This window comes from Hypanus sabinus, chromosome 7, assembly GCF_030144855.1.
Source record: "Hypanus sabinus isolate sHypSab1 chromosome 7, sHypSab1.hap1, whole genome shotgun sequence".
In the NCBI taxonomy this organism is placed as follows: domain Eukaryota; kingdom Metazoa; phylum Chordata; class Chondrichthyes; order Myliobatiformes; family Dasyatidae; genus Hypanus; species Hypanus sabinus.
Window position 1 is genome coordinate 68,096,770 of NC_082712.1, and position 27,271 is coordinate 68,124,040.

At 41.6% G+C, this 27,271-nt stretch overlaps 1 protein-coding gene across 1 annotated transcript in view; it reads right to left on the reverse strand.

Moving 5' to 3' along the window:
- LOC132396862 (phospholipid-transporting ATPase ABCA1-like) overlaps window positions 1-27,271 on the reverse strand; it is a 170,581-nt gene that overhangs the window by 9,678 nt on the left and 133,632 nt on the right. The window contains exons 30-45 of the mRNA XM_059974869.1: window positions 25,158-25,256; window positions 21,512-21,701; window positions 20,242-20,336; window positions 20,073-20,105; window positions 19,567-19,672; window positions 16,453-16,527; window positions 14,911-15,080; window positions 12,739-12,916; window positions 9,561-9,676; window positions 8,040-8,184; window positions 6,607-6,730; window positions 4,179-4,308; window positions 2,878-2,998; window positions 2,729-2,791; window positions 1,855-1,961; window positions 118-259 (exon numbers count right to left, since the gene is read on the reverse strand). Coding sequence (XP_059830852.1) covers window positions 118-259; window positions 1,855-1,961; window positions 2,729-2,791; window positions 2,878-2,998; window positions 4,179-4,308; window positions 6,607-6,730; window positions 8,040-8,184; window positions 9,561-9,676; window positions 12,739-12,916; window positions 14,911-15,080; window positions 16,453-16,527; window positions 19,567-19,672; window positions 20,073-20,105; window positions 20,242-20,336; window positions 21,512-21,701; window positions 25,158-25,256 — 1,894 coding nt within the window. The remainder of the gene's footprint in view (window positions 1-117; window positions 260-1,854; window positions 1,962-2,728; window positions 2,792-2,877; window positions 2,999-4,178; window positions 4,309-6,606; window positions 6,731-8,039; window positions 8,185-9,560; window positions 9,677-12,738; window positions 12,917-14,910; window positions 15,081-16,452; window positions 16,528-19,566; window positions 19,673-20,072; window positions 20,106-20,241; window positions 20,337-21,511; window positions 21,702-25,157; window positions 25,257-27,271) is intronic.

A 27,271-nucleotide genomic window follows, 5' to 3' on the forward strand; every position in this document is an offset into this window, starting at 1 on the left:
CAAACTACTCCTATAATTTTTCTTTAAGTCAGTAAGTTCTGATCATACAAGCTTTGGCAAAATGTCACTTGGATAGATGACGTGAGCTACGATACTGGCTCCAGTGCAGTACCTCACCTTGCAGATTTCCTTTTCTGGAATTCCACGGAGGAGTGCATAAAGCTCCAGATGTTCCCGGCCAGTCAGCAGCTCATTGATGGCGTCAAACTGAGGGCAGTAGCCCATGTTTTGATGGACCTCTTGCATATTAGATAGAATGCTGTGGCAAGAAATACAAGAAATTAAGCCATTTATTTTTAGTGAAGTCTTCTTTGTAACTTGCACTTTTGTTTTTGATAATAAGTCATCTATTGAATGGTAATTGAGGCACAAGATAGAGAAATCTCTAACCTTCACATAAAAAAAACATAAATTTTTGATCATGCTGCATTAGATCAACTAAGTTAGCAGAATATAAAGTAATCCTAGAAAGCTCAATCTGCTTCTTATGATCATTTTATCCCAATTGCTTTTATGCAAAAATAAATATTACAAATATGTGGTGTGCCAAGAAAGAAATGAACCCTCAGCACATGTGCAGAGTAAAAGTTCTGAGATCTGTAAAGGAGCTTTGTGATGTGATCTTGCTAAGTCATGTTAATATTTCCCCGTAGTGACTCCAATTTTGACTCCAGTATCCCATTCATGTTCCTCCCTTATCTCTTGCCCTCTGGTACATCATCCAATGTCAATCTTGTTGGTCTTTCACTGACAGACCGGGCATCCATGAGCAAGGTTGTCATGGTGGAACTACAATCAACACATATCATCTGAGCCCACCCTCTCAGAGGCTGGCTGCAGGGCTGGGTACTAAAAGAGAAGGTTAATTGCTGGAGAGGGATGACAGACTATCTCACATCTTTTACCTTTGTTATAGAAAAAGACACTAGCAAAATTATGTCACATTTCCATATTTTCTACTTACACATGTCTCAGTTGTTTAATAGCCAAATATCCCCCATAACAACTAGTGTGCCCATGACCTCTTTCCATTCCTCATCTTCCTGAAAGGATGTGCTAATGAAATAAGGTGCTTTCTTGTGTCTCCACAGTGAAATAATGTATCTGACTGCTACTATATATAAATGTTGTCTGCATCACATACTCTGCTGTGAAGTAGCATGATCCAATCTGTTAAAAATAACACATTGGAATTTGGGTTTTTGGAAAGCTCCTGGGGAAGTGCCTGGAATATTGGGCCATCATTCTTCCCTGCACAATTCTACAATGGTTAATCTTCTCTCCTTTATTTTTAGAGATAGAGCATGGTAACAAACTGATCCAGACTCAACGAGCCTGTGTCAGAAATTGTACCGATGTGACTATTAACCTACTAACCCATACGACTTTGTAACGTGCAGACAGCGGCAAAATGTAACCTGGATTACTAACACTGTAATAGCGTTGTGCTAATCACTCTGCTACTCTGCCACCTTATTTATACGGGTTGCTCCACACCCATAGATCTAGTAGCAAAATCTCTATGAAAGACACAAGTTAGGAGCAGGACTTTTGCAAGCATTGAGAAGTATTGGGAGAAATTGTCACTGTGTTCCTCTACTTGGCAAGCACTAGATGGCTCTTTCCTAGGATACTAATAACAGTTATACTGTTTAGTTCCTAGGTTCTCCTACTTAGACACTGGAAAGGCCTCAGAACATTGATGATGTGAACTTGACTTAGTGTGAGTGCCATTCATACACTGGTGCACCTCCTACAACCAAGCCCTGAATTACATTGAGTAGATAAATACTGACATAATTGCTTTTGTGATTAATTAGTTACCTTTGAACAGTCACAAACACTCTGATTTACCTGTGTCCTTTTAGGAAAGCCTCTCCTCCGGTGACGTAACTATCACCTGTCAACATCTTGAACGTTGTTGTTTTCCCAGCACCATTCACTCCTAAAAGCCCAAAGCACTGGAATGGAAAAAAATAGTGTCAGGGAACTTGCTTGCCTCTTGAAGACCAAACCTGTGTCCCTGTCGTGAGGTGCAATTAGGTAAGGCCGGCAAACAGGGCTCTGGTGAAGCTGTATGGGCCAGGCCTCTGTAGAGTGGATACAGTGGATTACAGAAACATTGATGAACTCCAACAATACCATCAACTTCAGTGGACAATGGAGACAGGAGGTCATCAATGATCTATGCTCCACAGGGAGCTAAGTGCCCAAGTACGTTAGTAAGAGAACTTGCTTGTACGCTAGATACTAACAATTACCTAATTATGTTCTGGAGGATCATGTCTTCTAAATAACCTGAAGATGATGAGTATAGTGACACAACTAGTAAAGCTGATGCCTCACAGTGTCAGCAATCAAGGTTCAATCCTCACCACTGACGCAGTCTTCCAAAGAGTTTACATGTTCTTGCTGCAACTGTGTGGGTTTGCACAGGTAGTCCAGTTCCCTACTGCATCCCAGTGATAAGTGGTTTGGTAGATTAATTGCCCATTTTAAATTATAAGTAGGTGGTGGAATCTTGACATTATTGAGGGCAGGGCAAGTAAGGAGACGTGTTTGCAGGGAAACTCTTGCAGGGGAAGTTGGTTGTTTCGCGTACAGCTACAAACTGGATAGGTTGAATGGCCTCATTCCATGACACAACAAAAATTAGAAACACAATCTCTATCTCTGATTCCTATGTCAGTCCAAAGAATGCAAGTCAATGACCCTTAGCACCTCCTACCTCTCCAGGTGGGATCCCCACACAAAGTCGGTCCACAGCAGGCTTCCGCTTCATCCTGTAGATCTGGAACAGAAACACACTCATTGTGAGAAGCAATAAAAATTTGTCCTGTCTTCCTGTTTTGCTCAAAAGCACAATTTGTAACTCACCTTGGTGAGGCTTTTCAGCTCCAGAATGTCATTCTGGCACCCACCACTCAAGACCCTCTGTCTCTCTTTGGCCACATCATCATCATCATCAGTCACCTCTGGCAGCTTTAAAGATGAGGGTCTAGATGAACAGCAAAAAGACATTAATGCCCTTCTTTCTCCTGTCTCAACATCACATGAGTCACTGATTTAATTGAACATGGACACAGAACATTTTTTATCAACTTATTTTCTTTTTACCAACAAACACATTTCTATGACAACAAGGCTTAGGCTACTAAAATGTTACATCTGGTCAATCTTGCTGTATGCTTCTGAAACGTGGACTATAACACCAGAACTCCATTGAAACTTAGAAGCAACAGAAACGTGGTTTCTTAGAAGTATGCCGAAAATATCATATAGAGATAGGGTTACTAATGAGACAGTACTCCAACGTGCCCATACAAAAAGGTCTTAAATGAGAACATTAAATTAGAGGAAGCTTAATTTCTTGGGCTATGTCATCAGAGAGGGAGAAATAGAATGCCTTACATTACAAGGCTGTATGCCTGGGAAACGCAGAAAAGGAAGGCAAAGAAGAAAATATATGCACACTGTGAAAAAACTAACAAATCTAAGTGTGTGAGATATCATTGATGCTGCGAGGGATCGTTCGATGTGGAGAGCCATGATCGCCCAAGCAAGTAACGCGCAAGGCACATGAAGAAGAAGACTAACGTTTTACTTTGAAACACAATTTTACACAGATCTCATGATATCAAATGGGTACCCATTACCTACCATAATGACTTCCATATGCAAATTAACCTAGTGGACCGAAAACATTGTTTGGCAAGGTGCTAAGTAAATACATCTATTGAAGGGATTGAATGGGAGGATAACCATGAATCAAGAAGTAAATTGATAACAAAATCTATATTTTTCATTTTAAATTATTCTGTTTTTTTGTGGAGATTGAGAGGTATAAAGTATGCATTAAAACATTGAAGCTCTGCAGAAACAAGACATTGAGCTCTATTGTTCTAAACTGGTGTAATGTTCTTCATAAACCACCCCTCCTTATTTTGTTGAACTCTATGAACTACATAGTATGAATGTGTGACAAATGCACAGCTGATATACATGGAAGAGGACGTGGGAAACTAGCAGTACAGCTACTGTGGGCCTACTGCTTTTTCAGCTGGGTAGAACTTGGCTTGTGGCCACATGTCTGACTTGCAAGCAGTTCAGTTTATGAACAATTCACAGGAATGATCCCCTTCTGTAATCTGGAGATGAGCTGTATTGGCAACATTTACCTTGGTTTTATGAAGAACCTGTACTGAATCAGCACTGTGATGATAAAGAAAACCACTCCCTCCACAGCCATGGCGAAGAGATTTCTTCCAACTAGCTCCCAGGAAAGGGGAGAAACAAAACGATTCTCACCTAAAGGAAAACAGAGTCAGAATGAGCAGCAGACCTAAACAACAATAACACATTCTTATACAACACCCACCCCATTATAATTTGAAGTAGCGAGAGAAAGAGCAACATTGTTGCAGAACAGGTGCCATTTGAAAAGAACAGGTCTCGTCGGGGAGTGAGTTTTGTTGGAGCCAATAAAAAGAAGAGAAGTGTAAGTGGAGAGGCCATTGTTGGAGTGGGCCAGTGTTAGAGGGGGAGGCTTTGGCTCAACATGTCTTTGGTGAGACAGGCTTGGGCAGGCACTAGCAAAGGTTCTAAGTAAGTTTCCAGTAAGTCTTTTGTTTTCTCTTTGTCTATTAGTACATAGCTAGTAGGCAAGAATGGATATGGAAGTTGTGGTATGTTCTTTCTGTGAGCTGTGTGAGACTGGGAGACCTCCAGTCTCCCTGATAAGTGTATTTGCATGAAGTGCACCGAGCTGCAGCTCCTTAGAAACCGTGTTAAAGGACTGGAGCTGCAGGGGGATGATTTTCAGGCCATAGGGAGAATGAGGTGGTGATGGACAGAAGCTGACAGGCAGGAGACAGAGCGGGAATAAAGGGACCTTTTCTCGTTAGCTGCTGGTAATGAGTGGCCTGTTTTGGGACTGCTTCTTTTCATGTTATACATCAATAATTTGGATGATGGAATGGATAGCTTTGTGGCTAAGTTTTCAGATGATATGAAGAAAGGTGGAAGGGCAGGTAGTGTTGAGGAAGCAGGGAGTCTGCAGAAGGATTTAGACAGATTGGATAAATGGGAAAAGTGGCAGATGGAATATGGTTCAGAGAGTATATGTTCATGCAGATTGCTAGAAGGAATAAAGGCAAAGACTATTTTCTTAATGGAGAGAAAATTCAAAAATCAGAGGTGTAAAGGGATTTGGGAGTCCTTGTGTAGGATTCCCTAAAGTTTAATTTGCAGATTGAATTAGTGGTAAGGAAGGCAAATGTAATATCAGCATTCATTTCAAGGGGACTTGAATATAAGCAGAATTATGTAATACTAAGTATTTATAAAGCATCAGTCAGGCGGCAGTTGGAGTATTATGAGCAGTTTTGGGTCCATTATCTACAGGTAGATGTGCTGGTATTGGACAGGGTCCAGAGGAGGCTCCGGAGAATGATTCTGGGAATGAAAGGTTAACGTATCTGTAGCACTTGTTGGCTCTAGGTCTGTACTCACTGGAGTTTAGAAAAACAAAGAGGGATCTCATTGGAATCTATCGAATATTGTAAGGTCTAGATAGAGTGGATGTGGAAAGGGTGTTTCCTACAGTGGGCGAGACTAGGAACAGTTGGCACAGCATCAAAATAGAGGAACACCCATATAGAATAGAAATAACGAGACATTTCTTTAGCTGGAGGGTAATGAATCTGTGCGATTCATTGCTACAGGCAGCCGTGGAAGCTAAGTTATTGAGTATATTTAAAGCAGAGGTTGATAGGTTATTGATTAGTGAGATGGTCAAAGGTCATGGAGAGAAGGCAGGGGAATGTGATTGAGATGGATAATAAATCAGTCATGATGGAATGGCAGAGCAGACTCGATGGGCTGAATGGCCTAAATTTGCTCCCAAGTTTTAAGGTCTTATTATAAACTAACAAAGCTATACGAAGAGACAATCAAGAGATTATTGGTTCGCATTATGACACAGCCGGTAGATATACTTCCTCACAGTTCCTAAGACCAGAATTTAGTCGTAACCTCTGGAGATGAGAGTTTGGAGTTTGCACATTCTCCCTGTGGCTGCTTGGGTTTCCCCGAGTGTTCTGGTGTTCTCCCACATCCCAATAATATGCAAGTTGTTGCATTAATTGACCACAGTAAATTGAAGTTAATGTGTAGATGATCAGTACAATATGGTGGCAATGAGGAAAATTGATGTCACTGTGAAGAGAATAAAATGGGTCTGGGAATGGTGAGTGCTAAAACGGATGTTGGTTGCTCAGAGAGACTCGATAGGCCAGTTTCAGTGCTACACCTCTCAATAATTCTTTGTGCTTGCTAGAAATAGACAGGTGAGGGGATTGGTGGGGTTCAAATAGACCAAGATAGGGGTAAAAACCCAAAGCTTAGTGTTTTACCCACAGCTACCAATAAAGAAATATATTTTGTGGAAATTATCATACTGATGCATTGACATTCGCATCATTTGTACTAACAAGACTTTTACTCTCAGCAAGCTTAAAAGTGACTGTGCCAAGTACTCTAAGACAACTTCTTTACACAATGTAACAGACTTAAGGTTTCAAAAATAATCAATAAACTATTACACACCAAATCTTTCCAAGGCATCTGCCATTGCCTGATTTTTCACCATATCTATTAACCCACGACCCAGGCAGAAGTGAGGGAAGATCAGGAACACAGATTTCAAAACTTCATTAATGCTGTTCAGTTTCTGAAACAAAGAAGAAATATTTTATGTATTTAGATAAATGTTTAAAGTTTATTTACAATCTGCTACTTTATGTTCTAAGAAGGGAGAGAATCATTATCATCTTTTTAATTTATCATTCCTAAACATAGAGCTGACAGACTTACTGCCCGTTATCTTTATATAGACAGCCAACACCTTCACTGCCTTAAGTCATATAATCACACAGGCCAAAATGTGGCACTGAAGCAGAATTGAAGTGACAACTTTGAAACTGTAAGAATTTGCCCATTTCAAAGACTGAAAGAGTGAGATTTGTAATTATCAGGCTCAATAACAGCAGAATCTAACAACACCCACTGGTAACTAAGTAAATGAACTGGCTAGTTCAAAGGACACCAGCCTTTACTGTGCAACTTGTCTTTATCCATGCAAACATCCACACTGTCATTACATTAATCATACCAATAATATTATATTTTAGACAGCCAACACCATCTTCATTATATATTTGCAATTCTATTATCACAGAATCATTTGTAAATCTTATCCCAATTTTATTTGACCATACATATACATGATAGTTATAGACCTTCAACATGTGTAAAAAGTATTTATAGTAAATTATGCATACAACTCTTGCCAATGGCAGTGAATCAAATCAGGAAATTTTACTTTATAGATGATACTAAATCCAACAAATAAATCTGAAGCAACAAACAATACGCTGCAAGAACTCAGCAGGCCAGACAGCAGCTACATAGGGAAATATCATATTTGATGTTGCAGTGTTTGCCAAGCTTGGCAATTCGCTTGCAGACGTTTCATCACCAGTCAAGGTGACATCCTCAGGGCGTAAGTGTTGGTGTTCCTCTCTGAGAGTAAGCTCTAGGAGAAACACCAATAACTGAATACTGAGGAGGTCACCTTGACTGGTGATGAAACATCTGCAGGCTAACTCCCAAGCTCGGCAAACACTGCAAATCAAATGCCTCAAACTGAGCAGCCAATATTGACCACCATCCTAAAGATAGCGTTGAGGTTTCAGGTCAAAACCCTCCTTCAGGAATGTACCGGCACCAGTCCCACTGTATTCCTCCAGCAGATTGTTTGTGGCTCCCAGCTCCATCATGCTGTCTCCAGATAAATCAGAAACTGGATTCAGCCTCTTACAATCATTACAGTGTGCATCATTGCCCAATGAGTACAGATTCCCTGATCATGTGATTAAGCAAAAGTTCTCATCAGGGAAAAAATTCAATCAGCAGCTTAACATTGTTCCATTTGGGTGGAAAGTGGACAATGTGATAAGTGAAAATGTTTAATGACTCACATTGTTGCTAAACAGCTCAAGGACAAAGGTAGCCACACTGCCATTGATCCCGATGAACAAGTTCACACTGGTTAAGATCACATAGGCTGTGCTGGGGATTCGGAATATAAAGGATGCCGGGTACATCAAAGGGGTGATGGACCACCTGCAAGTGAAAAGAAACACTCGTAAGAAACAGACATTGAGGGGCAGCTCAGTGGCACAGTTAGTAGAGTCTCTTCCATGCAGTGCCAGGGATCCTGGTTCAATCCTGATGTAGGTGCTGTTTGTATGTAGTTTCTATATTCTCCCTGTGAACTTGTGGCGTTTCCCAGGGGTGCTCTGGCTTTCTCCCATATCCTAAACGGGCTCTTAGGTTAATCGGCCATTCTTAATGGCCTCTTATGTGCAGATAAGAGACAGAATCTGGCGGAGGTTGCTGGCAATGTGCGGAGAGTGAAAATGAATTATGCTGGCATTGGAGAGGGTTCAGAGGAAGTTCACAAGAGGAATTCTAGGAAGGAAAGCGTTACCATATCAGACCAGTTGATGGCACTGGGCCGCGACCCACTAGAATTCAGAGGAACGAAGGTGGGGGGGATCTCATTGAAGCCTATCAAATGTTGAAAGGCCTCGAGAGAGTGGATGTGAAGATGTTTCCTATAGTGGGGGAGTCTAGGACCAGAGGGCGCAGCTTCAGAATAGAGGGATGTCCTTTTAGAACGGAGATGAGGAGAATTTTCTTTAGCCAGAGAGTGGTGAATCTGTGGAATTCACTGCCACAGGCGGCTGGAGGCCATATCATTGGGTATATTTAAGGCAGTTTGGGCAGAGGGGGAAATAGGTCAGCCTTGATGAAATGGCAGAGCGGACTCAATGGCTTAAATGGTCTAATTCTGCTCCTATATCTTATAGTCTTACATTATTTTTCAATCCCCTATCAGTAGAATATGGGAGCAGGTGATGGGAATGTGGGAAGAATAACACTATGTGGTTAATGTAGGTTTAGTGTAATTAGGGGGTTGATAGTCAGTGCAAGTTGTTGGCCAAAAAGCCCACTACCGAGCCGCGTCCCTCTGTTACTCAACGTGATGACTGAGTACTGCCATTCCTGTTTCAGAAGCTGATGGGTTCATTTCTTGCTTTTCCAAAACTTAGTATAACAGATGATGGAGGGATTGCTGTCGTGAAAATGATACCATCCCTCTCATCCTGGTGTGTTCTTGTTTGGGTTAATTCTTAGGGCATTTCCTCAGATTTTTTTTTTAAGGAGGAAGCCGTTATACAGAACTCTGAAAACTTTAAATATATTGTCCACTACGTGATAGCCTCAGTGGAATCTGTCGTAGGTGGTGGATGTTCAGCACTGACGAATGCTAATGAGAGTATGGGGTCAAACCCATCCTCCAAAAGTGAGACAAACTTTTCTGATAGCAAGCAAGCATTGGAATGAAAAACATGAGTGCGCATTTTGAAATGCTATTCTATTTTGCTTATTGTCCTTATAAGCTCAAGTTTCCTAACCACGAAGGACTGACTTACCCATATAGTAACAGAAGCAAAGCAAGCACGGGTAAGTTTGAGGAGGACACGTAAGATTTTTGTTGGAAGCAGATGAAAATGATGATGACCAGTGTGGCAGGAATGATGTAGTTACACTGCAAAGAAACAAAAGCACAAAACATATGAGTAATACCAATCTTTCATCAATAGGTTTATGGTAAATGAACTATTTAGAACTATCCTTTCCACACTACGCTTTCTTCTCATTTGGAACATAACAATATTGTACTGTAAATGAAATCAACAAACTGCAGATGCTAAGAGTCTAAAAGAAAATTTGAAAAGTGCCAGAAAAACTTGACAGTCTGTATCTGTAGAGGGACAGTATTAACAGTGCAAGTTTTTGACAGGTCTCCAACCTGAAACATTAATTTTGTTTCTCCTTCTGCAGATACTATTTGATCTGCTGAATGTTTTGAACATTTTCTGTTTCTATTTCAATATTAATATGCTTCAGGTTGAAAAGTTGATGATCACCATTGGGATCAAAATTCATCCTTAGACGCCTGGGCTAAATACATACAGCAGCAACATTTGCACACTGAGCTCCACATTGGAAATTCAGTAGCACTCAGCTCAATTTCAGCAATAGTCTTCAGTGGACTTATATCATGAGCTCATATAACACAGGGTATACTTCTACTATCCACAACCAACAGAAATCATTCATTACCTTTGAACTGTGCATGCCTTAACAAAGTAAGAATAAGCATTTACAAATAACATCAGCGACAACTTTGTATTTTTGCCAGACCTTTATATTGTTAACATATCTCAAGATTCTCCATAGAAGTTACTAAACAAAATTTGACAATGAGCAATATGAAGTGATACTAAAACAAGTGAGGAAGGTGTTCATCATCACCTGTTTACGGACAGAACTGAGACATCAAAGAGCTTGTGCTGACACAAACCCCAACTCATGTTTTACTACCTCTGAAATGGACCCATTAAAGACATAAAATAATACAGTATGTGCCCTTTAACACAGTACCTCTTAACCTGCCCACAACCAATTTAATCCTTCTCTCCTACATAGCCCATAACTGTCCATTTTCTTTCAACCATGTGTCAATCCAAGAGTCTCTTAAATGTCCCTAAGTACAGTATCAGCTCCAGACTGCATTCCAGGCACTTGCTACCGTCTGTGTAAATATCATACCTCTGCCATCTCCTCTAAATGTTCCTGCACTCACTTTCAAAGAATATCCTCTGGTTTTAACCATTTCTGTCCTGGGAAAAAGGCTGTCCAATCTATCTATTACTCTTATACACTTCTATCAAGTTACCTTCACTCTCTCCAAAGAGAAGAAATCCTAGCATTCCTCTTTGAATTGCTCGTAAGCCTACCATTGTCTACCCTCCATTAACCTGTGGTCACCCAAAAGTCTGCTCCCCTTAGCTTAAATCATGCAATCATCTTCACTGTTACCTTTAAGCTTGTTCATTGATATTATATCTGTTTATACTAATCTATTCCTAATATAGATGTAATATTGATGGCTGTCATGTTAGGCCAAATACTCTTTTTCTGTTGGTTTTATGACTTTGTGGCCAACACTGTGAATTGAAAAAGAGGAGATCTTATAGAAACATCTAAAATTAAAGAAGGGATAGATAAGATAGAGATAGGAAAGTTGTTTCCACTGGTAGGTGAGACTATAACTAGGTGACCTAGCCTCAAGATCCGGGGGAGTAGTGTGGTGAACTACATATACCTGTCTGGACACACCCCCACCCCCCCCACCCTGCTGACTGCTCCTGTGGCTCCTCCCACGGACCCCAGTATAAAGGCGTTTGGAGACACAGCCCTGGCCTCAGTCTCCAGGATGTAGTGTGGTGGTCACTTGCTGCTTGTTCTTTCTTCCAGCCAATAAAGCCTATATCTCGCCTCATGTCTCCGAGAGTTATCGGTGGTGCATCAAGTAGATTTAGGACGGAGATGAGGAACTGCTTTACTCAGAGAGTGGTGAATCTGTGGAATTCTCTGCCCAATGAAGCAGTGGAGGCTACCTTAGTACATATATTTAAGACAAGGTTAGATAGATTTTTGCCTAGAAGAGGAATTAACTGTTATGGGGAAAAGGCAGGTAGGTGGAGATGAGTCCATGGCCAGATCAGCCATGATCTTATTGAATGGCGGAGCAGGCTCGACAGGCCAGATGGCCTACTCCTGCTCCTATTTCTTATGCCACCCATTCAACTTTTTATAATATTGAACTACGTATTGCAAGTATATTCTTGTGAAGCAGTTAGTAAGTGAAAAATTCCTGGGAAGCTTCACAGAACATTATCAAACAAAATCTGACAATGAGGCTCAGAACAATGTTTTGGAGCAGTTGTTCAAAAAGACTGTCAAAGAGCCAGGTTTAACAGCTCATAGCAAGAGGAAAATGAGGTGAAGGGGTTTGGAGTCATGAGCAGCTGAAAACAGTGACATTACTAATGAAAGTTTAGGGATGATCAAGATTCTTGTATGAAATATTATCATTCACAGTCCATGGCACAGTTTGATTTTTTTTATGCCATGGACACCTACCATTAACTGAAGGGTCCATGGACCCAGGTAGGAAAACATTGCTCTAGAGGGCTCCTGCAATGATACTGGAACACGGAAGTCACCGCCACACCCAGATACTGTTTGTCACATGTATATTACTGTATAATCCCAATCTACTGGCTGATGGACTAACTATTCATTCAATTCTTGCCGCAGTGTTCTCCTATCTTGTAAGATCCAGAAATATATTTTCACTAAAGGCCAGTGAATTAAGGATAATCAACTCCACACTAAATCAAGGCAAAGTGTACAAAGCTATGATAGGTATACTGAAAATAATTGAAGAAATCTAATCAGAAATTCTGCAGCCTTTGAGGATAAATTCAGAGTCACATTTTCCCTTTCTGTCAAGTATGGAAAACCCATACAGGATAAAACTCTGCAGTCAGATCTCACAGTGATCCAGCATCAAAGAAGGCTAATCAATTCACAGTGTCCTTATTGGCCTAGTTCAATCGCTCCCACTATCCTGCTCTACTCCCACCGCTTTGCAAATGCTTCCTATCCAAGTGCTTATCCATTTCCCCCGGTACCTGGTATATAGGAACAACAGAAGCATTTCCTGAGCAATGGGAGTGGTTACAGTTTATAACTTACCATATCCCACATATAGTTAGCCAGCCAGTAGATGGCCGGCTTCACTCCACAGATGAACTGCATGTGCTTGGCTTTGGTAACTCGCTCCTGGATCAGGAAAACCACAAAACTCGCTGGGACAAAGGACATGGCAAAGATCACGCAGATGGAAACTAAAACGTCCACCGAAGTAGTCATTCTGCAAAATGCACACGTTCCAGAGTCAATCAAACATTTCTGATTAAAGCTCAACAGCGTGAAACATGAACTCTGTGTCTCTGTCTACAGATGCTGCTTATCCCATTGATTAGGACCACCATCTTCTTTTTTTATTTTGGATCTATAACATGTGTTTGCTTGCTTTTCAATCAAATAGTCTGTACACCAAACAGAAGTTGAAGTGGTAGAGGGAAGTATGTAGATGGAGCCTAGGGAAAAGTTAATAATCCAGCTGCAATAATCGCCTAACAATTATTTCATGGGGTTGAACTTTCAAATGCTGAGGGCTAGCATATTGCCCTGATGGTGAAGACTTTTGAAGGGACATCTTCTCCTGATACATAGAGGTGTTATATCTCATGGTGGTTTTCTACAGATCTGCAAAGTGAGTTAACCTCATATAGCAACCATGCTACTCCCAATGTGCATGCATTTCCTAAAACTGTCTGGTTATTTTTGGCTTTCTGATTTTGGAGATACAAAATAATCCTTTATGTTGAAGTGAACTACAATTTTTAGTCGCCAAGTCTGAAGGGAATATCATGAGAAGGTGGTTGTGGGACAAAAGACAAACTTGTCCTTTTACTACAACTGCTACTTACAGTAGGTATCACTATTACTAGCAGCTTAAGGAGCTTGCATCACTCCTCCATTAAGATGGTGCCAGCGAACAATGATTTTTTGAACATCTTCCAGATAGCAAATCTTTTTCACTTTTTCTGGGCCTTCTGCTTGTTCTTTTTGTCCTGCTTGAGTTACGGAAACAGCTGAAGCATGTGGCATACAGTTTGAAACTCGATTAAGTAATCTAGTGCTCTGCTGTGTCTAGAGAGCTGGCTTGTGGGGATCAGAGACATGGAACTGAAAAGGACTGAGAACATGAGCTGACTCGTGGAAAAGACCAGAGACAGGACGCGGGGTCAAGATGGACTCTATCTCAAAGCAGAGAGGAAGATTGAAGTATTGAGGTGAATGCAGAGGGGGTCAGTGATTGCTCTCAATGGAAGCCACTGAGTTGGTAGTGTTCGGCCCCGGTCAGCAATTGCTCCCTATGGAGGCCAGACGGTCAGCAAACGGTTTCAATAGAGGCCGCTAAGGTGAACGCAGAGGTGGTCAGCAATTGTTCCTAATGGAGGCCAGATGGTTAGTGATTGCCCCCATCAAAGACCAGCAAGATGAATGCAGAGGGGATCAGCGGATGGACTGTTTGATGTTCTGAGATTAATGTGATTGGACTGCACTTTGTATTAGTCTCCTTTGGCTTTTCAGCATTTTCTTTCTTATGGCCGGTTGGTGGGTGATCTGTTAGTTCTCTGTGTGTGAGGGGTGGGGATCAAGGGTTTGATGCTACTGTTGCTGTTCTTTGTTTGTGAGTTAGGGGGTCAGGGATTGCTGTTTTTTCTGTGAGTGAGGGTGATGGGGGATTTGATGCTGTAGTCGCTGTTTATTCTATGGGGAGTGGGTGGGGGGGGGTTTGGGTTTGCGAGTTTTTTTCTTTTTCATGTATGCTCTTTCTGTGTTTTTTGGCTATCTGGAGAAGGCAAACATCAGCGTTGTATATTTCATTCCTAATTTGATGATAAAATCAACTTTTGAACCTTTATAAAATGCTGGAAATACTCAGTAGATTAGGCAATGTTTGTGGTGGGGGGGGGGGAGGTCAACATTGCAGTTGAGCTATTGAACTATTGATTATTACTCCGTTCCCCTCTCCATTAATGCAGTCTGACCGGCTGAGTACTTCCAGGGTTTTCCATTTTATTTCCCATTTCCATCATCCAAAGATTCAGCTTTTGCTGCATGATCCAAGATCAGATTAAAGCATGCTTTAGACTGATTCTGCTGAGGGTAATCCATGGCATAACTTACAGCTGACAAAATGAAATCATATAAAACCATGTAATTTTAAAAAAGCATCTTTTTTTTTCTTAAGTGAGAATGGTTTAGGTGGTTGAGAGTGGAGCAGATACTTACAGGGCCACCTCAGAGATCTGCTCTTTGGTCAGATTGAGTGGGTGATTGATGGCAGTGATTCCATATACACTTGGATCTTCTCCTTGTGGTAGATTGGAGCGCAGAATGGCATTGTTCATGACATTTAGGAATGCTCCCAGAGCATGCCAGCCTTTGTTGTTAAACCAGATCTGAATGGAAAAGCCAAATAGATGTTTCAAAACATTACCATCTACAAAATAGGTAATGAGATGGGATCTAAGAGCGTAACATAATCCAACCAAATACCATTGCTTACTGTGGAAATGTGGGAAAATCATGTCTAGACCATTCCATCGCTTATGCTTGTTCACTTGTTCAATGGATCACAGCAGATCAGAGATGTCACCTGTATCCCCACTTTTGACCACCCCCCCCCACCTGAACCACACTGAATTGTAAAATTTAAAATTAACAATGGATCAGCTACCATCTGTTAAAGAGAAATGTAATTTTTAAACTCTCTTTCTTTCTGTAGTTGTGTTTCCTAATTGCACTCCTGGTCTAGATTTAAGATCATAAACCTAGCCCTTTATTTCCCAATCAGTTTATTCCTACTTACAGCACTTTCAACAAGGATAAGAACACGCCTCTTCCTCTGTTCCACACTCTGACCTTTTACCTCAGTCTCACCTGCCTCCTTTCCTTTCTCCTATGGTCCACTCTCCTCTACTGTCAGATTCCTTCTCTGCACCCCTAACCCTTTCCTGCCCACCTGGCTTCACCTATCACCTTCCAGCTATTCTCCTTCCCCCTCCCTCCACCTTTTTATTCTGGCATCTACCCCCTTCCTCTCAGTCCTGAAGGAGGGTCTCAGCCTGAAATCTAAACTGTTCAGTCATTTCCATAGATGCTGCCTGACCTGCTGAGTTCCTCAAGCATTTTGTGTGTGTTGCTTTGGATTTCCAGCATCAAAAGATGTTCCCATATTTTTAAGAACACTCAGTTTGCATTAGAATTGGCTTATTTTGCAGTAAGTCCCAGTAATCTAGTTACAAAAATAATATGACATTGATAAGTTAAATACAAAACTCTTTTCGCCAGCTTCCTGGACAGTGTATTCAAGATTATCAACTAGAATAAACACCCCTATTGCTTTTTCCCAGTTACTCGAAATCTGTACCTTCTGGTCATGTCTCCTTCTGACACTAAATACAATTTCACCTTGTCTGCTCAATCCAAATACTTACTAAAACTCTTGAGCAAAAATGGCAAGCAAACTTGTCTTAGACAAGTTGGACTGGGATTTGGCTGACTCAGGAGTTCCATAGGTCTACTTGAATTCATAGATAAGAGCAGAAAAAAATCTTTATTCTTACCTAGTAATACCGACACTGCTTACAAAATACAAAGGTAAACCCAATTCCTCAGAAATATGTATTTGTTTCAATCAATTTAGTAACTTGAATTATCACTCCTATAAATTCCAGCTTTTTACCCTTTCTAAACCAAAATTTGTTTCAGATAGAGCATTAACTGACCAAAGCAACTGCTGGGTTCAAGTTCAAAAGGGTCAGATCATACCTTCACATTATCTTTTGCGTCGAGTCCAGATATGAACTTTGGGAGTTGCTTCATAAATCGGTCCGAAGCACTGCCCTGGAAGACAAAGAGCACAACTTTTAACCAGTCTCAATCTTGCTAATAGCTTCATCTGAGCTTGCTCCTCAGTTGGTTACAGAAATAAATGCCCACCGAGCTTCACTGATGAGGCACTGCTCCCATGGCAAAATGGAGGGAATATCCTATCTCCAAAACTGTTCTATCAAAGGGTAAAACTTTATGTAAACAATATAAACTTTATATTTCATCTGAAAATGGAACCAGATTTTAGAAGAAGAATAGAACATACATATTATAAAATATCACACATTTAGTGTGTAAATTAAGATGTGAATTTCAACTATTTTGTGGTGGTCAGGGTTCTTAATTGCTACTGTGCTTGACAATGCTCCTTTCTTGTCACTAATGCTGTTAATGGTTGAGTCAGTTTGCTAGAACGCAATTCTAGCTAAAGAAGGTATTGACTCAAATTCCTTCTAAATGCAGTTTTGCAATTCTAGTACGTTGTTTGGTAATATTATTCTAAATGTAGAACAAATAACAGAGAACTCTACACACAGGAACAGGCCAATCAGTCCACAATGCTGTGCCAAACCAGCTAAAAAGCAAATCAAAACACATGAACACTACTCCCGTCTACCATCACCAGGTCCGCCTCCCTCCATCTTCTTACATCTATCTGCTTACGCAAATGTCTCTTAAAACACTCCGATGCATTTGCCTCCACCACCATAACAGGCAGTGCCTTCCAAGCATCCATGACTCCCTGAGTAAAAAACTTACCCCTCACATCCCCCTTGAACCTACCGCCTTCAATTTCTTGCTTTTGCAATTCTATATTAAAATAGAAGGGTCCTAAGCTTTTTATCATTGTATTTGGGATATGGGCAATGTTGGGAAGAGAAATATTTACTTTCCACCTCTGAATGGCCTGAGATTGTGAGAGTTCTTCAAGGAGCCCTTCACAGTAGCTGTCAAGTCAAGTCAAGACACTTTTATTGTCATTTCGACCATAACTGCTGGTACAGTACAAAGTAAAAATGAGACAATGTTTTTCAGGACCATGGTGTTACATGACACAGTACAAAATCTAGACTGGACTACAGAAAAAAAACAACACAGAGAAAGCTACACTAGACTACAGACCTACACAGGACTGCGTAAAGTGCACAAAAACAGTGCAGGCATTAGAATAAATAATAAACAGGATAATAGGGCAAGATGTCAGTCCAGGCTCTGGGTATTGAGGAGTCCGATAGCTTGGGGGGAAGAAACTGTTACATAGTCTGGTCGTGAGAGCCCGAATGCTTTGGAGCCTTTTCCCAGATGGCATGAGGGAGAAAAGATTGTATGAGGGGTGCACGGGGTCCTTCAGAATGCTGTTTTCTTTGCGGATGCAGCGTGTAGTGTAAATGTCTGTAATGGTGGGAAGAGAGACCCCGATGATCTTCTCAGCTGACCTCACTATCCACTGCAGGGTCTTGCGATCCGAGATGGTACAATTTCTGAACCAGGCAGTGATGCAGCTGCTCAGGATGCTCTCAATACAACCCCTGTAGAATGTGATGAGGATGGGGGGGGGGGGGGGAAGGGGAGATGGACTTTCCTCAGCCTTCGCAAAAAGTAGAGATACTGCTGGGCTTTCTTTGCTATGGAGCTGGTGTTGAGAGACCAGGTGAGATTCTCTGTCAGGTGAAATTGTCACCAAGAAATTTGGTGCTCTTTACGATCTCTACTGAGGAGCCGTCTATTATCAGTGGAGAGTGGTCACTCTGTGCCCTCCGGAATTCAACAACCATCTCTTTTGCTTTGTTCACATTAAGAGACAGGTTGTTGGCTCTGCACCAGTCCGTTAGCCACTGCACCTCCTCTCTGTAAGCTGACTCATCGTTCCTGCTGATGAGACCTACCGTGTCATCGGCGAACTTGATGATACGTTTCGAGCTATGTGTTGCAGCACTGTTGTGGATCAGCAGAGTGAACAGCAGTGGATTGAGCACGCAACCCTGGGAAGCCCCCGTGCTCAGTGTGATGGTGTTGGAGATGCTGCTCCCGATCTGGACTGACTGAGGACTGCCAGTCAGGAAGTCTAGGATCCAGTCGCAGAGGGAGGTGTTCAGGCCCAGTAGGCTCAGCTTTCCAATCAGTTTCTGACGGGTGATTGTGTTGAATGCTGAACTGAAGTCTATGAACAGCATCCGAATGTATGTGTCTTTTTTGACCAGGTGGGTTAGGGCCAGGTGGAGGGTGATGGCAATGGCATCATCTGTTGAGCGGTTGGGATGGTATGCAAGCTGCAGGGGGTCCAGTGAGGGGGGCAGCAGGGTCTTGATATGCCTCATGATGAGCCTCTCGAAACACTTCATGATGATGGATGTGAGTGCAAAGGGACGGTAGTCATTTAGGCAGGACACCAAAGACTTCTTTGGCACGGGGACGATGGTGGCAGCACGTTGGAATGGTGGTGCTGCTCAGGGAGATGTTGAAGATATCAGTGAGAACATCTGCCAGCTGGTCTGCACATCCTCTGAGCATTCTACCAGGGATGTTGTCCCCACGTGGTTTGGGAAAGTAATCATCGTATCTAGCAGCCAGGAATGTGCAATAGCCTTTTGGTTCCTGGGTTTATCAACAATCTCAAAGTTATGAATAAAGTGATTGCAATTGGTCCATGATGTGGTGCTGATATTTACAACGCTGTCAGTCCAGACAAATAGCAAGAAGCAGGATCAACTTTTCTCATGGTTCCTGATCAGAGCAACATGATGTGGGCAGTGGAGGGACCACAGAGCAGCAAAAGTGATGTCTCCTAGCTAGAGGAGATTTATAGTAAATTTGGACTGTCCAGCTTGAAGGGTAGCTATCTATTGTCCACCATAACAGCTAAAGCATCTCTACCAGTGGCACGGAGCATGTTGTGGGGAGCAGAGCATGCCCGGGCAAGCTGATAAAGATGTGCCGCAAAATTTATAATAAACTACCTTGGAAAAAAATTTATGCAGGTGAAAAGCTTTTGTTTGTTTTTCATTTTTGCTGTTAATTTCACCGGTTGAATGCGAAATATCTGTCACAAACCTGTGTTAACTCAAGTGACTGCTTCAATTGTTGGATAGCTTTGGTTATTTCCTCCTTTGGAGTCAGGAACGGTGAGCTCACTCCCCCCAGTGAAAATCCACCATACCTAGGAGACACAAGAACTTATCAGTAGCTGCTTTTCTCCTTGTAAATGGTCCTGTTCTGACAAAGTAATCAGTTACACTGCCTAGAACCATCCTAATGACACAAGCTATAAGAAGTCATGGTCTACACTGAAATAATACACACAAAATGCTGGAGGAACTCAGCAGGCAAGGCAGCATCTATGGAAAAGAGTAAATAGTTGATGATTTGGGCTGAGAGCTTACATCAGGACCAGTTTACTAGTCAATAGGGCCACTGGTCCAGTTATTCTTATTTGATTGATCAAAAAAAAACATTTTAGGTTGTAACTTTCTAAGTAAAATTATCTCTGTATCCCATGTATCTATTTCAAATTAATAAACTATTATCAATTGAGGTGTAGAAAATAGATGCAAACCTACCTAAACTCATTCACCCAGAGCTTGTTCTTCAGACTGTTTATACAAAACAGAAACAGAGTTAAAACACTCAAAGGCACAAAACCAAATACTAATTTACTATGAAATACTCCAGGGCAAATGCTAGCACTGCAATCTGGTGGAACCCTTTTACCACAATGTGACAACTTACTTTCTTCCAATGATCTGTGCATAGGTTTTCACAAGGTAGTCCGATATATTTCTGCCTGACAGGTTCTGAAGGATGTCTGTTGAGTTCAGTTTAATCTAGAAAAGTGGGAAGGGAATAAGGAAAACATGTTAATCTTCTCAGTGATTACAAATTGATTATTTTGTTACAGTTGTGTCATATTTTGGGTGATGGGTAGCGATACGTTTTTATCAAGGGAGGTGTAAAGGTGCTCCTTCCCTTAATTGGGCAAGATGTGGCAGCTGCTTAGTGCCACCCACCACCCCCACCCCCCACCGGGAATCAGGGTCACATGAAGCCACGGGAGCAGGAGGTGGAAGGTCACATGAGCAGCTGGTGCCTATCACAAATCCTGGCCATGTGACCACTGACACCAGCAAGACAATCTCTGAAGAGTATTGATAATGGATGGGGTCACCCGTCTTGTAAAGACACTGCCCACAAGAAACCAATGGCAAACTACTTCTGTAGAAAAATTTGCCAAGAACAATCATAACCAAGGTAGTTCATGTCATATGACACAACACATAATGATGACGAGGAGTGTCATATTTACTTATCTTTTATCTTCAAAAGTAAAGCACATATCTTAAAATAGTGCTTATAATGTTAAGGTGTTAAGGAAGTACGTTTTTTTTTAAACTTGGCACCCTGTATTGGATTTACAGATTTCTAATGGTAAATGAACCTCAGTATAGGAAATTTGAACAAGAATTAATAATGCTGATGTAACATTAAAAGCATTACTTCTTGTTCGTAGGGCTGTTTGCTGAGCCTGGAGACAAATGACCCTACAAACAAGCAGCCAATCTGAGCTACCAACCTTCTTTCTTTCAAGCATTATTTCTATCAAATCTAATCACAGATCCAAAAACAAATCTAATAACAGAAATGCCAGACAAGCACTACATCACTCATGCCGGTTTCTACAAGTGCAGGTGAATCACCAAAACTTAGTCTCTTCCAGTGATATATCTTTCTAACCAAAATATTTCATCTCCTTATGTTAACGTTTTACCTTAAAATATGGTATTCTGGGCATGATTAAATGATACTGCAATAATTTCATAACTGGATTGATTTGCCTTAAAGTAGTCACTGATCTCATCTATACTTTGATTCAACTGCAGTGCAACTACATAATTATGCTGTCCATTAATGCACTTAAACTGAATTAGCTCTCTCAAAAAGTATTTTGTCAATATTTGCCAATAATAAAACATTATTGTAAATAGAGTAGTGCATCCCATACCTGAGGAGGAGGAAGTCCACCTGCTCCTGGAGGACATACTGGAAGCATCTTCTTCACAGCATTATCACTACATTGACATGAAGGTGAAGGGTTGTCCATTGTCCAATTCCCTTTGAGGAAGACGTCCATTATAGAATCTGATACAGATGGAGTAATCCATTTCTCATTTGTGGGCTTACATGGGACATTCCTGAATCGAGCAATAAACAAGACAAAAATTATTTATCAAAATATCTCTTTATATAAATAAATTGCCATTTTTGGATACCATGGCTTGAATAATTGTGGCATTTATTAAAGGAGACTAAACATTAACAATATCATCTAATAGACCTTTAGAAATTTATAGTAGTCACCAAATCACTTCATCAAACCTGTTTTCAGAGGCAGGGTTCAAAGTACTGATATTTGGGATAAGATTAATGAATAAGTTTAGCAAAAACAAACTGAGAAACCTTACCAGAACTGCATCACCATATTCAGTGTGCTTTGTAACTAACAAGGTACCATCAAGGTAAAACAGACTAGTAAATCCAGCATTTCTATCTCTTTTTTTTAAAGGTGGGTATTATTTGGTCAAACAATATGTATTTTTACACAGCCTGTGTTCACCAGGGATAGCACGACAGTGCAATTCACATCAAGAACAATAGGGCATCCTTTTCATCAGCAGCATCTACTGCTATTCCCAATTCTGGTGGATAGGACAGGCCATGTGTTACATAAAACCTTAGAATTTTATGTCATTGCATAAAATGCAAGGTTCAAAAACAGGCTATTCTGTCCATCTAGTCTTCTTTACTTGGTCCTCCTCCTTGTCTACTTCATCTCATCATATCAGCAGATCCTCATTTCGCTCTCACATACATGTCCAGAACTTCCATGAAACTGCATGAGTATTTTTCCCCTCATCTCTTGTTTTTGGCCCACTCCCTTGATATTGCTGCTGATTTATCAATGAAGTCACATGGTTTTTCCCCTACATTTCAGATTGCCTACAAGAAATAATAAATACAGAAGATTCTGCAGATGCTGGAAATCTTGAGCAACACCCAGACAGTGCTGGAGGAACTCAGCAAGTCAGGCAGCATCTATGGAGTAGAATAACAGGCAATGTTTCAGGCCAAGACCCTTCATCAAGACTAGAAAAGGGGGAAGGAAGCCAAAGCAAGAAGTGGGTGAGGTGAACGTGTACAAGCTGGCAGGTGATAGTTAAGACCAGGTGAGGAGGAAGGTGGGTGGGCAGGTGGGAGAGTGGGGATGAAATGAAAAGGTTAAAGAAGAGGTAAAGGACTAAAGGAAAAAGAATCTGATAGAAGAGAACAGTGGACCGTGGAAGAAAGGGAATGAGGAGGGGCACCATAGGATGGAGATGGGCGGGTAAGGAGAAAAGAAAAGAGGAACCAGACTGGTGAATGGGAAAAAGGATAAAGAAGAGGGGTGGGAAACTACCGGAGGTTGGAGAAATTGATGTTCATGCAGTGAAACGCACACAAAATGCTGGAGGAATTCAGCAGGCCAGGCAGCATCTATGGAAAAGAATACAGTCGATGTTTCGGGCCGAGACCTTTTAGTAGAACTGGTTCATGCCATGAGGTTGGAGGCTACCCAGATAGACTACTGGTGTTGCTTCTCCAATATGATTGTGGTCTCATCATGACAGTGGAGGTGGCCATGGACAGACATGCTCAATGGGAATGGGAAGTTGAATTGAAATGAGTTGTCACCAAGAAATCATGTCTTTGTGGCAGACGGAGTGAAGGTGCTCAATGAAGCAGTTCCTCAATTTCTATTGGGTGTCACCGATGTAGAGAAGGATGCACTGGAAGCAGCAGGTATAGTAGATGGCCCCGAGAGGCTCGCAGGTGAAGTGTTATATCACTCGGAAGGACTGTTTGGGGTCCTAAATGGTGATGAGGGAGGAAGTGTAGAGGCAGGTGTAGCACTTGTCCCACTTGCAGAGTTTAGTGCCAGAAGGGAGATCAGGGGGGAGAGACAAGTGGATAAGGGAGTTACATAGAGAGCAGTCCTTAAGGAAAATGGAAAATGGGGGTAGGGGAAGATGTGCTTAGAGGTAGTATCTTGTTGTACGCGGATGTTGTGGAGAATGAAGGCTGGATATGGAGGCTCAACAGGTGAGAGGTAAGGTTAAAGGGAACTCTATTTCCGTTCTGGTGATGGGAGGTTAAAGTAAGGACTGATATGCAGGAAATGGAGGCTATGCGGGTGGGGGCAGCATCAATAGAGGTGGAAGGGAAACTACGGTCATTAAAGGAGGATATCTCAGATGTTCTAGAATGGAAAGCCTCATCCTGAGAACAAATTAGTGGAGACAGCAGAACTAAGAAAAGGGAATAACAATTCTACAGGTGACAGGGTAGGAAAGGGTATAGTCAAGATACAGTAGCTGTGAGAGTAAATGTGTTTATAAAGGATATCAGTAGATAGATTGTCTCCAAAAATGGAGATGGAGAGATCGAGAAAGTGGAGAGTAATGGACCAAGTAAATTTGTGGGCAGATGGAAGCTGGAGGAAAACTTGATGGAATTGATGAGCTCAGCAGGGGTGAAGGTAACAGCACCAATGCAATCGTCAGTACAGTGCAGAAAGAGCTTTGGGGTGTTACCAGTGTAGGTTTGGAGCATGTAGTCTTCCAGATAGCCGACAAAAAGGAAGGGATAGCTGTGGCCCATGGCTATGCTTTGGGTTTGGAGAAAGTGAGAGGAGCCAAAGAGAAACTGTTAACGATGAGAACCAGTTCTATCAGGTGGAGGATGGTGATGGTGGAGGGGAACAGGTAGGGTCTGTTTTTCAGAAAGAAATGAAGAGCTTTAAGGCCTACCTGGTGGGGATCGAAGTGTAAAGGGACTGCAGAAGTAAGAAAGAACATTTCTCTGACTACATTATAATTTTGAAGACCCATATCAGATCAACTCTCAGATGTCTCCTTTTCTGCTCAGTCGTCCCTGCTATATATTTGCAGTGAGAAATCACAAGTTGTGTCAAGATCCAGAATAACTACACCAGCTCTATTTTCCTCAAATTGATTGGCTGGGGTGAAATTACATCAGAGGGCAGCATTTCATAGAGACTAATAAAAATTCAGAATAAAAGTCAGGTAAGAGAATCAGCTGCATTTGTTCTTCTCAGTTTGAGATCAGGTTGGGAGAAATTTACGGGGCAGTTTTAGGACAACGACCCATTCACATTCTGGGAACTGCATCATGACTGCTCAAAAGAAATTAAGGAGCATTTTATAAGTGTATCACGGTAACCAGACAGTTAGCTACAATAAATGAATTGCACAATAACCTCCTGTAATAAATATTCATGCTATTAGCTTGAGTGTATGCCATTTTTGCTTTTACCCACAATGCTGTCCAAGGTCTGTAGCTGATAGTATCTTGCACTGAACTACTGATATAAGGGAAAAATGCAAGTGGGTGGAGCAGTAGGTTTTAAAGTATGTTGTGCAGAAACTGATTGCAATTAGGGATGCTAATTTACAGAACCTTCAGTAACAGATTCAGAACTAAATATGCACTGGCCATGGAATTAATATTTCTGAGTTAAGCTAGTCCTTCCACACCAAGTCCAATTGTGCATTATGAATTGTGTGAAAACTAACATCAGCAAATGTACTCACGAAATTGGGTCTCCTCTCATACACCGTGTCCCAAATCCTGGTTCATTAATAAGAGAATCCATCAGCCTTGCTGTGTTTGCATCTCCAGGGGCATCATTACTGCAGGGAAGGTAAACACAAACGTCATTAGTCTCAAATTAAGCTGGATCAGCAGTAGGATCAGTACAAGCTAAGCACTAATCTCACCCTTTCCTGGAGAATTATTGGGAAATATCACTGCTATATTTTTACATGATTCTGAACATGTCTTTCCGGTGACCATCTTTTCTCTTCCTTAGTAGATGAGTCAGATTTTCTAACCCTCTAGCTTAGCGGGATGTCAGTACAAATCAAGCAAACCCTTAAGAGCTCCCTTATCCAGAGGCTTGATCCGGAGACACAAGGTATAATCCTACCATGGCAGCCGGAGAGTTTTAATTCAGTTAATTTAGTACATTTGGAATAACACTGCAGAATTGTGGCCTCCTTCTGTGCAGTATATTTCTGTGATTCTGTGCTCTGAGGATGCTCTTGGCTAGTAATTTGATAATGGTATGCCTAATCAAGGAGAAGAGTCTGAATTGGTAGGAAGCCTTATAACTCTAATTAGGGAAACCATAACTTTTTTTCTGTCTCCACTCTTTTAGCAGGGCCTATAATAAATTTAAATGTGTAACACACTCCTCTTCTAAGGTAAACACTTCTCAAGAGGTTGAACTTGATTGTAACAATTGTAGGTTGAACTGACTTTCTACAGAAATTTGACTAGACCGGTCGTGAATCAGACAGTGATGCAATTAACATACCAGATGTGCATGACGCATCAGCTTACTTCCTTACTGTCTGCTATGCAGCTGGAATTTAGCAGAGCAACAGATCCTCTACCTCTGTCTGTCTTTGGCCAGCTTCTCTATTGTGCCCCAGGTATGGTTCACGGTCCTCACATCTGCCACTACAATACGGGGTCAAGTTGTTTTTGGTCTCTTACATTTCCTCCATCCTTCAGGGGTCCAATGAAGTGCATCATCGTCTTGATGATGGCATTGGCTTCTCCTCTCTTTGTGCATCCAACCCATCTCCAATATTTCCTGATTGTGACCGTGTCCCCTCGATGACACCAAAGGTGTAAGACGTAATTGGAGATCTTCCTTGGCCAGAAAATACAGACGATCTTCCGGAAGTTCATGGAGCTGTGCTGAACAGCTTGGCAATGTCACTCTCTGTCAGGCACCAGCATTCTGACCCATACAAGAGAGTGGAGAGAACACACAGCTTCGGTACAGCTCCATCTTGGCGTGGACGCTGTACTTGGTCGATCCTCATAAGTTGTTCATTGAATTGAAGATGTTTCTAGCTTTGCTGAGTCCGCACTGGATGTTGTCCTTGGTCTCACCATCCTACTGAATGCCCAGGTAGGTGAATCTGCCAGAGCTGGGTAACTTGATAACGGATGTTTTGGTGGGAGGAGGAAATTCTACATTGAGGGCCGTGGTCCCAGTCTTTCTCTGACTGACTGAGTCCAACCTGACCTCCGAAGGTACAAAGGCACTCAGTTTTCTCTTGCATGTGCTGGTGTGTATGTGATAGTAATGCGAGGTCATCCACACAGTCAAGGTCTTCTAAAGTACAGAACAGTCCACCTAATGCCTCTCTGCTTATCTTCAGTAACCCAGTCAATCGCCAGATTAAACAATATTGCTGACTCCACACAGCCCTGCCTGATTCCTGTCATGACTTCAAAGCTCAAATTGCAGTCCCCATCTGAGCAGGTGAAGTTAGTATAGAAGCTCTGGATAAGTTGGACAATTTTGGAAGGGATCCTGTACGATATGAGAATTTGCCAGAGGCTATCCCTGTTGATGCTATGCTCATCAGAAGAGCTCCTTTACAGTATGGCTTAGTAAATTAGATCATATTATGCTGGATACACTCAGAAACATCATTTGCTACATTACTCTCAGTGGCCACTTTATTAGGTACTCTTGCTCATTAAGGCAGATACTTAATCAGCCAATCTGGTGTCAGCAACTCAATGCATAAAAGCATGAAGTCATGGTCAAGGGATACAGTTGTTGCTCAAATCAGTCATTAGAATCAGGAAGAAATGTGATCTAAGTGACTTTGACTGTGAATGA